The following is a 10,691-nucleotide window of genomic DNA, read 5'->3' on the forward strand; positions in this document are numbered from 1 at the left end:
CAGAATTCAGAGAGAACTACTCATGCAACAGTGATTGACCACCAAACTCATCTCCATATCTCGGCTGATTCCCTCCGATGTCGGAGTAGGAGGTGCAGCTCGTCCACATCCATTTTCGGCACCACCAACGCCGTGATCCATAGCCATCCTAGCAGTATTACCTCTTCCACGAGTTGTACAATGTTCAAACTAGGCAATCTACGTTGTCATGCACCAATTTAATATGAAATAGGAGACTGAAAAGTTCCACTAATTTTATTTCAACAGCAAATGAGACTATTTTCATTATTCAGAGATTTCACACAGATGTAATACAAATATATATAGCCCACACACTAAGCAACACCCTATAGTAAGAAGACAAAATAAGGACATTCTATAACCATCTATGAACTAAATAACTAGAAAACTTAAAGCAACTGTGCCTTGATGATGAACCTACACTTCTTTTAAAAACTAAATCATGAAACTAACGGTGACACATGTGGTAAATTGTTGTTGCCCCCTCAACCATTTATTTCATAAGAATTTCCTTACCTGAACGATGAACAATCATAGCATTGCTTTGATGATAAGAGAAAAAATGACAGCTGAACCTCATTTTAGCACTTTTTTTTAAAAAAATGCTGCAAGTCAAGCTCTGCAGTTTATTTGCACACAATAAGGTCAATTTCCAAGCTTCCAGTTTAAATATCCATGACTACTTCCCACCAAAGCACAATGGTCTCAGACATAAATAATTAATCCCTTGGAGAAAGTTTGTGAATAATTTGCTACACACTTCCAAAATCCCTCACTCCTAGGTCTTAACTATACAAAGAAATTACATGCATTGCACATTCATACATAATCATACCTAAAAATTAGGAAACAGGGAGGACAGAGTCATCCTGCAAGGAGGGACTGCACACGACTGGAATCTAAGCAAGCCTTCGCAGACTCTTCAGTGGGGTTGATCTGGTTGTATAGCGAGGACATCATCCTGCTCACACGCGCATCCCAAACAAATCAGATAAAATCAAGCACCAACAACCATAAGAAGATAAGAACATAGACAGCTCACACCTCCTCGGTGTAATAGGAAGCTGGTATGTAACTGAACCGTGCGTCGCCGGAGACAGGATCACTTCAGAATGACTTCACCAGCCGTGGCCTGCGGCAGAGCCCCTAGCACATTTAAATCAATCAAAAATATAATCAGAGAAGTGAGGGAGAAGCAATCGACCGTACTTATTTGATGCTTGCATTCTAATTGTCATCAGGATGAGGTAGGTGCACGATGTAATTCGCAATTGCCAGGTCTTTCTCAAAGCAAATGTAAAAAAAATCGTTAGGATCCAGATATAGCTGGGGTTGAATTGGGCACCTTGCACTACGGGTAGTTAATCGGAAGGATCTAACCAACTGTAGCAAGACAGTAAGAGGAAGACCACGCAGCCAAGCTTTTCAACCGATCCAGAGACCTGCCGCGGCTGCCGCCTGTCTGGGTTACTTGCATCGTGTGCAAGGAGGAGATCCACATCGTGCGCGAGGAGGTCCAGACGGGAGAAGGCCACCGCCGCGCTGCACGGTGATGGACACGGAGGGCGTGGGATGCGGGATGGATGGGGATTGGAGTCACAGATCCAGAGCCCGTAGGATGGATGGGGATCAGAGTCACGGATCCAGAGCATGAGGGCGGCTGCCCGTCGCCGACACCCACGCACGCAAGGCTGTCGGGATGGGGAAGGGCGTCGCAGCCACTGTCGGGAGGGGAGGGGGAAGGGCGTCGCCACGGTCGAGAAGAGATCACAAGCAACTCATGACTGCACAAAACCACATATCAGAGCAAAGATGATAAGATAACAAATGAACAAATAGTTAATCTTGGAGTAAAGCCATAGAATTGACAGTGCAAAGCTGAATGTAAAATCCGAGCACGACATCATATCCAACTAAGATTTGGGATACATTTTCCTGCAAGCAGGGCACACATCAACATCATCCCCAAAGCTAAGCATCAGTTCGAATATATGCCCAATCCGCCATGCCACTGGAAGTAACTTCTAAGCACGTGAAAGATTAATCTTGTATCAGACTATCAGTAGGCAACAACTACAGAGCAGTAAATATATGTGAGCATAGCACATAAATCAAAACACAATTTATATGAAAGGATCAATTATTAAAAGGAGAAAACCTTAAGATGGCATGCCTGAAACCCAGTAGACGAGGAAAGCAGCCCCAAAAAACATAATGTAGTGGTTGCTGATGAATCCTAAACTCATCCCAATCTACTTCACTTCAATGGCGGTGCCAAAATTGGATTACAAGCACTCATTGTAGAAATAAGAATGTGTTGACATTGGGCAACATCGGCGAACTCATCAACGGCAAGTACAACACACAAGCAGGAGCAGCGCGCACTGATTGTTTGAGGTTTCAACATTAAGACGGCAGTGGGAAAAAACTGTAGTGATTACCTCGCAGCGGGAGAGCTCGGCCATCTAGCCTGCCATTTTGTATCACACCGAAAGATCCAACCTGAAGCCACTCTATCAAAAATCCACATAAGTTGAAAGACGATTATTGAGTAAAAGATCGGTACAGGTAAGTCATTACATGAGCAAGGAACTATAGATGAGAACTAAACCAAACCTAACAAATCACATGGTCACAAGCACCGGTGCTCCACCACACCGGATCGACAGTCTGTCGGATCCTGCTGAGGAAGAAGAAAGGATCCCACTGGACACAGAGATTCGACACCCTTCTCCGTGGGCGACCGTGGATCTGGCTGACCCTACATGGATTCAACCCTCGCTTGTTAAATCCGAGCCAAAGGAGAGGGGAGGAGAGGGAAAGGGCCGTGATGACTGCTGACCTGCCGTTGCCGTAGGTGGATCTGCCGAGACGCAAACTCAAGGAAGAGCAGGGGGCTGGGTGGCTGCTGCAGCCGCCGGTGTATGCCGCCATGGCTCCGACCGACTTGAGGAAGAATAGAGGTGGCCTAGAAGGCGCCTTTGCCCCGCCTAGTGGTCGACGCCCTCGCCCTGGTGGCCTGCCTCGCTTGCGTTGGCCTTATTGGCCTTCTCGGAGCTCCCGCCTATGGCAAGCGCCTCGACCTCAACCGTGCCGACCCGCCGACGGTGGCGCGAGCATGGAAGTGCGCGAGGGGCGAGGGCGACAATGGTGCGGGGATGGGGAGTGGCACGCGCCGCGGTGGCCCGTGGGATCCAGCGGGTCACATGGTGGGTGGGGGGCGGTGATTGCAGCTTTCCGTTTTTAGAGCGACTTGCGCGTGGACGGGAGGCGGGGATCATAGGGGGAGAAGCGAGGCGACCCCGAACAAATGTCGCACCAAAAAATTATCTTAGTTTTGTTCTTTTTAGTTGTAGGAGATTTATATTGGAAAAGAAATTTTGGGAAAAAAACTCTCCAATGAGGCAATGACCTCTTTAATTGAGTCTTCAAATAAGATTTCTAGCTACATCAAAATTAAAGAATGAGAATATAGCTCTGTAGAGTACGACGTATAAATATATAGAAAACGATTTATACTTAAATGACTTTATTTATTAGAGAGTAAATTTTAGGAAGATCAATGCTCCCGGGGCCATTTCTAGTTGTCTCCAAAGCAAGATGTCAGCAGTCTATCCCGTTCTGCTCTTCTGACTTCTGCTCTGTTCCGTTGTTCTTTTCCAGCCCGACTGCACCTCTCCTCCCTCTCTCTGGATTCCGATGGACTACTCGAGTGGCGCGTCGGCGTCGGGGAGGGCGCGGGCGCGGTGGTGCTACTGCCGCTGCTTCCGCCGTTGGGGCCGCTGCTTCTGCGGCTGCTACTGCTGCAACTCCTTCCCCGACGAGCCCCACGTCGACCATCGCCCCGCAGCCTACGCCTAGGGTCCTGGATTCTCCACTCGCAGGTGCCGATCCTACCGCCTCCTGTAGATTAACTTCTTCCGTGTCACACGCTCCCTTGGTTTCGAACTACGGAGGATGCCGAATTGCTGCAGCCGCCGGCGCGATTAGGGGGTTTGGATTGGATTCATCGTGGTGTGATCGCTTCGATGTTCCAACTGTTGGGACGTATCGACCCGTCTGCAGAGGTTCCTGCACTCCGCACCGATTAGAGCTTCAGGGTTTAGCGCTGCATGTTTTGCCAACTTGCCTGTAATCAGTATAATTAGGATACCTTCAATTCCAGGGAGGTAGGGACCAGGAAAGGGATGACTTTATACTGTATGCTTCCTTATGAACTACAGTAATTCCTGTCTAGAACCAGGCCCGGCCTTCAATTGTCACTCTTATGTTGTTATCATTCAAGCTACTATGCTCCGTTTATGTTCTGAAGTACACAGATGTGATGTGTGTGGAGTGGTGAGGACAAATTTGGAAGGGCTATTGAGGTTGGTCAATATGTGGTGATTGATCACACTAGACTGATGGTGCAGTTGATCTCATTGTTATTAGCAATTTAGCATACATGGGTCACTCTACTCTACGCTGCAAATTCACTTGATTGATCATATACAATTTAACCAGCGATTAAAATACTCTGATCGAGGTGATCCAGTATCAATGAGATAAAGGTAATAATCTTGAATCATTTCTATGCCGTTAGGTATCACTGGGATGTTGTATTCCTGTTCTTGCATGTTTTCACTTTACAGTACCAGACAGTTATTTATTGTCTTAGCTTAATGCTTCTGCTGTTTATGCCATATGAATGTGCGAACAAATGCTTTTATTTTGACCTTTGTTATGTTTCGTTTGATCAGGGAGACTCGCATATATACATATGAGCACTATGAGGGAACTGAATACTGTCGTCATATACACTAGGCAAATGGCTACCTTACTCTTGAAATAGATGTTGAAGATATTACTGCTTCAGTGCTCTCTTTTTGGCTGGTTGCTGGACAATAAATGTACTAATGTGTTACTTGTGAGGAGGTTGTTTGTACTTTGCTTGTAATGTTACCTAGAAGTCCCAATGATGATGTGAATCAGAGTAGCACTTCCTGTGTTGCTAATATGTGTACCATGGTTTGCTAAACTGAGATTGAATGCTTGTAAAATTGAACTGGTGTTTCTGTAAACACGTCAGACATAAAGAGAATTATATTTTTCTGTTTCTCTCCCAAGATGCTGTATATGTTTGCACATTCTTACATGATCATAATCCAGACTGCAATATCTAAGACACTTGATGAATGTTTGCACATACTTGTGCTGTCACATTCCATATTTCTGCAATTCTGCTCCTAACTGGGAATGTTTTCCATGCGGTGAATATCATTTGGGTGTGCCTGGAAATTTATCTTGACTTGTGATTTTAAGTGTTTTACTCGCTGTCTTCATTCTGTTGCATTGTATTGTAGCCAAGGAGAAGACAATTCCCAACCACATGTCTACCCTGTGACATGCTCAAGTAACATTGAGCTGTTTATTTATTACTTTATTTATTGGGTACATAACAAAGTGTAGCATGTGGTATGCTGGGGTTCACTATTTTAGAACTGCAGGATGAATATGAAAACATACAGTATACACGGTGGACACTCTCACGAGGATGTGCTGTTCGGCACTTCGGACACGCCTGAACTGTCAGCTGCAGCTGTGCTGTTCCATATTACATGCGTCCTGTAATCGCCACTGAAAGGTTAGAGTCAGTAATCAATATGCACTCTCATTGTTGACTATCAGCTACCAAATCTTGTCGGCTTGCCCGCCCATAGGAATTGCTTTTCCTGCAGTACCGAGGACTCGATCTTCCGGATGCTAACTTTTTTCTGGTTATTCACTGCAGCAGCAAATCCTAACTGCAACATCAGCCTAGAAATCAAGCAGCCGGACTGCCTGACCAACCTCTTCTTCCTCAACCACAGCTCAGAGGTAACAGTTACCCACCCTAAAACTTCATATAACTCGGTCCTTTCTCTGAGAGATAACAAATATGCAGCCCAATCCTCTCGAGATGAGAATTACGCGGAACAAGGAAAACGAGGTACCTTTTGTTGACAGAATGGTGTGTCATGTGATAATTATGCATTTTAAGGTCGTCTCCGGCTACTAAAGTCTCCATCACGGACTACTGACTGACTGGTGAGTGACCACAAATCGACCAATCCTACCATGAAGGCCATCAGTGCAGATGCAGCGTCCTCCTTTTCCTCTTGCATCTCCCTGGGTCATGGACAGCTCATGAGGTACCTTGCTGGCTTGCTGCCTCGCCTGAATCGAGGCTCCTGGTCCTGAGAATGGCCATATGCCCTCTCCAAGACTCCAACCGCATTGCACAGCCTGTGTATGCTTTGCCTGAACCAGAACGGAGGTACAGTACTACTAGAAGGGTAAGGCAGTTCAACTCTGGTCAGGCTCTCACATGGTCAATGAAAGAGTGAGAGTACTAGAAGAATTCCTTGCAGCTTTGTCCACTTGTGGCCACTGGCCACTGCTTTTACACTTTAGCACCTGCCAAGTTTCTTCTCTCATCTCTAGGGGACTTGGTGGTCAACTTTGTACGGGACGACTGACCCGAGGGAGATCACAGAGTATCAGATAGAAAGTGTCAGTCCAGATCAAGCATGGGCTCGTGATGGATGGATGGATGGGAGAGAAGAGAGAAGCAGAGATCTTCCATGGCAGCCTTACCCCTGTCCCTGTGAAGGTACTGTACTCTACTGCTACAGGCTACAGCAGCTGCTCAGTTCCAGTTCCTACCGCGAGTGGAGTACCTGTCCTGGCCGCCCAGCAGCAGCAGTTGCCCCAAGGTTGGCAAAAAAAAAAAAAAAAAAAAAAAAAAAGAGCTTGCACCTGCAGGTGCTCCACAGTCCACAAAGGCCACAGTTGGGATTCTGCCGTGCAACAAAACAGATCAGGGAGCGGAGGTCCCTGCTCTACTACCATTCGAGACCCAGTTTAGATGACAAAAAATTTTGGCAAAACAATACTATAGTATTTTTGTTTTCATTGTTATTTAGCAATTAGTGTCAATCATAATCTAATTAGGTTTAAAAGATTCGTCTAGTGGATTTCGTCTAAATTGTATAATTAGTTTTATTTTTTATTTACATTTAATGCTTCATGCATGCGTCTAAAGATTTAATGTGACAAAAAATCTTCAAAAATTTAGCGTAAGCCCAAAGTGCTCTAGACTTGGAGTGATCTCCGTCTCTAGCTACCTGCTGCTGCTAGCTAGCTGTCGAAAAGTTTCATTTCCAGCATGGCAGTTGTTTCCTCCGATCTGGGCCTGGTTTAGATTGAAAATTTTTAAAATCTGGACACCGAAGCACGTTTTATTTGTATTTAATAAACTTTGTTCGATCATGGACTAAGTAGATTTAAAAGATTCGTCTCGTGATTTACAACAAACTGTGTAATTAGTTATTTTTTTATCTATATTTAATGCTTCATACATACGTCTAAAAATTGATGTGACGAAGAGAAAATAAAAAAACTTAGAATTTTGAGGCAATCTAAATGATAGACGGTATGAAAACATACAGAGGTTTGACTTTGCCTGTTGTGTTTGCCCTTGCTCTCGTCTCGGTGAAACAAGGTACAGTGCTGGTGAGTAGGCAGTCTGTGCAAAGGAGGGGGGGGTGGGGGGGGGGGGGGGGGGGGGGGGGGGGGGGTGGGGTTGGGGTCCCCTTGATTCCTCGGTCCCTACACTACACGGCTGTGATATGTGAACTTGTGATCTCGTTGTCATGCACATCACAGGTTACTATTTGTTTAGCATTTCATGGCATGTCAATATGCAAGCAAAAGCTAACCTTAATCGCTTCATCACAGCCTAGGAGTAGGATTATCAGTTAGTAGCAGTTCCCGTTTGCCTAGGAGTGATCTTCTGACTTCTACCACAACACTGTTTCCCAACTTTTCTTTGGTTGCAATTGCATTCAGATTAAGGAGTGTTTGGTTTTTTCTCCTAAACTTTAATTGTTGTTTCATCGTATATTTAGACATTAAATATAGACTAATTACGAAACTAATTATATAGTTTACGACTAATTTGAAGACGAATCTTTTAAACCTAATTAGTCTATGATTTGATAATATAGCGCTGTAGTAAACATATGTTAATAATGGATTAATTAAACTTAGTAAATTCATGTCGTGGAGTATCGACGAATTCTGTAATTTATTTTTTTATTAATATCAAACACAAATTTTAGTGCCGGATCCAAACACGTCTCAGTTGTGCTAGTGCATTTATGAATAAGACATCATGCCCGATTAGAGGACTGTCACGAGAGAGATCGATCGATCTAGAGGGAAGAAGCAAGGAGAAACAGTCGAGGAGGAAGGAAGAACGAACGCAAGGAGTACGTAAAGAACCATGGCCTCTCGCCATTGCAACGCGAACGGAGAAGCAGCTCATTCGTGTGCGCTGGTCAGTCGGTTCAGTTGCCGCCGCCGCTGCAGAGGTCCAGCAGCTTCTTCCTGCCCTCCACCACCTCGTCGAACAGGTCGTCAATGAGCGCCAGCACGTCCTCGCACGCGGCCCGGAGCGCGCCCGCGCGCAGGTCGACCTCCGCCGCGGCCGCGGCCGCCGCCACGTCGCCGCCGCGCTCGACGGCGTCCTTGGCCTCCTCCACCGCCGCCCGCGCGCGCCGGAACTCGTGCATCATCACCCCGGCGCCGCCGCCGCCGGGCGCGGGCGCGGCCACAGACCTGCCGGCCTCCGCCGTGGCGCGCTGCTGCGCGCGGGACAGCGCCGACGCGAACGCGGCGCCGAAGTAGGCGGCGCAGTCCCCCGCGGCGCCCGCGTTCGGGGCGGGCCAGTAGTGGAGCACGCCCCACGAGAGAAGCGTGAGCAGGAAGGAGGTGAGCATCCGGGTGGCGCAAAGCACGCCGCGGAAGCCGTTGAAACCGCCCAGCTTAGCGTCAGCGGGGACGCCCTCGCTGAGGCGCAGCGCCAGCGCCTCCGCGCGCGTCTCCACCAGCGCGCGGTTCTCCTCCTTGAGCGCCATGGCCTCGCGCCTGCACACGCTGATCGCACGCGACACCTGCCATGCCAGCGTTGGATGCTATTACTTCAACTTGCTCCGTCGTTGCTCGGGACTCGGGAGAAGAAGAGGAAGAAGAATATAACTACTTACCTGTCTCGAGAGGTGGGGGCTCGAGGGCGCCTGCATGAGGAGCGAGGCGAGCTGCGCGGCGCTTCCGGCGTAGCCCTCGACGGCGGCGGCGCCGAGCCGCAGCGCGCGGCACGCGTCGCAGAGCCTGGACGCCTCGTCCATGTATTCGTCCAGCCAGGCCGCGCCCCCTGGGAGGTGAAGCGACGCGACCAGGCGCGCCAGGCCCGCGTGCGCGGCGTGAAGCAGCGCCAGCGCGGCCCGGAGCGTGGGAAGCGACAGGAACGCCGACGAGGACGAGGACGCCGCCAGCGCCCGGTCCAGGTCGTCGAGGCCGCGGGCCAGCGTCGCGTAGAAGGCGGCCGCCGTGGACGAGGACGGTGTCTGCTTGACGCTCATGGCCGATCGGCGGACGGCGGGCCTGCTCGCTTGCTTGCTTGGCTTGGCTTGGCTTGGCTCCGAAGGAGGAGGAGGTGGAGGACCGACAGACAGTGCTAGCTGTGATAGATAATGGCGCGAGCGCGACGGTGCAACCGTGCGGGATGGATGGATGGGTTGCCTGGAGCGACGGCGACCTTGTTCTTACTCGATGGGAAGGGAACCGAGCAGCTAGTATAGGCAGTGACAGTGACGGGGCTGTAAGCTAGCTAGCTAGGTGGCTAGGCTAGTCACGAACGACGGCGACGACGCGAGGGATCGGCCGGTGTAGTGGACGAAGGAACATGTACGCGTACCATACAACAGGCAGGCAAGCAGTGGCTCTCGATCGGTCGGCGCCGGCCCATCTCTCAGGTGTCAGCTCAAGTGCATGCGTGGTGTGGCCTGCTTGTTGGCGCCATGGTTGCTAGCTAGCTAGGCAGCCGTTGGAGTGTAGGATGGAGATGGGTAGGTGTTTGGATTTGGAGGGCAATCTTTGCTGCGTCTTTATATAGCTAGGGCCGGCGGCCACTCGGTGAAGCGCCGCCTGCACTACACGCGCTGCTACCTGCTAGAGCCAGCAGTAGCAGTAGCAGTAGCAGTAGCAGCAGCACGAGGGATGACGATGGATCCATCATGGATGCAGATGCAGCAGTGATAGTCTGAGAGAGAACGGAATGGATCGGTCACGGACGGGTTACCACCACCGTTCCGGCGAGGCTAGGCGGCTAGCTATGATGATGGCCTCATCTCATATGACAGGATTGGAAATTTTGGAATTAAGGTGGAGTGGAGTCGGTTGCCTTGCCTGGCTGCTACTTGCCTTTTGGCTACGTGAGTGTGATCGATCCGGTAAATCTATCCACCGGCCGGCCGGGTCTCTTTCTCCTTTTGCACTACTGCTAACTCCTTTTTGCAAGATTAATTATTAGATATTATTCTATCTAGATTCTTTCATTGTCTTATTTCCCAATACCTTCCTCGAACGCCAGAGTTAAAGTACAGTCCTTACGATGAATCAACGATCAACCTCAAAATATTGGATATGCCGCAAGATCCAACGCTTCAAAACCAATCCAAAATGCATCTGAATCGATGAAAGAATTAATATCGGTAGTTGTATCATCAGGTATAACCCAAGATGTGAATACATTACCTCCGGACCTTTATTTCTTCTCTGCGACCATCGGCGAAGACATCGATGACCCG

The 10,691-nt window shown here is 48.7% G+C and overlaps 1 protein-coding gene and 1 long non-coding RNA gene across 2 annotated transcripts; one reads left to right on the forward strand and one right to left on the reverse strand.

The window, feature by feature from the left end:
- Window positions 1-3,624: 3,624 nt before the first annotated feature.
- Window positions 3,625-6,909, forward strand: LOC136463532 (uncharacterized). The gene is made up of 4 exons (XR_010761037.1): window positions 3,625-3,905; window positions 4,761-5,644; window positions 5,792-5,877; window positions 5,945-6,909. It is a non-coding gene; the product is annotated as an uncharacterized lncRNA (long non-coding RNA).
- Window positions 6,910-8,127: 1,218 nt separating this feature from the next.
- LOC136463533 (uncharacterized) lies at window positions 8,128-10,035 on the reverse strand. The gene is made up of 2 exons (XM_066462518.1): window positions 9,090-10,035; window positions 8,128-8,996 (listed from the first exon to the last, which is right to left on the reverse strand). Exons 1-2 carry the CDS (start codon window positions 9,462-9,464, stop codon window positions 8,391-8,393), a joined length of 981 nt encoding a protein of 326 aa, XP_066318615.1. The 5' UTR covers window positions 9,465-10,035; the 3' UTR covers window positions 8,128-8,390.
- Between the last annotated feature and the right edge of the window lie 656 nt (window positions 10,036-10,691).

This window comes from Miscanthus floridulus, chromosome 7 (genome assembly GCF_019320115.1).
Source record: "Miscanthus floridulus cultivar M001 chromosome 7, ASM1932011v1, whole genome shotgun sequence".
In the NCBI taxonomy this organism is placed as follows: Eukaryota; Viridiplantae; Streptophyta; class Magnoliopsida; order Poales; family Poaceae; genus Miscanthus; species Miscanthus floridulus.

Bases quoted from the DNA above. Each gene is read 5' to 3' on its own strand.
- LOC136463533 (XM_066462518.1), bottom strand. From the start codon at position 9,464: ATGAGCGTCAAGCAGACACCGTCCTCGTCCACGGCGGCCGCCTTCTAC. The intron at 8,997-9,089 runs GTAAGTAGTTAT...CTGGCATGGCAG, and splicing joins GCCCCCACCTCTCGAGACAG to GTGTCGCGTGCGATCAGCGT.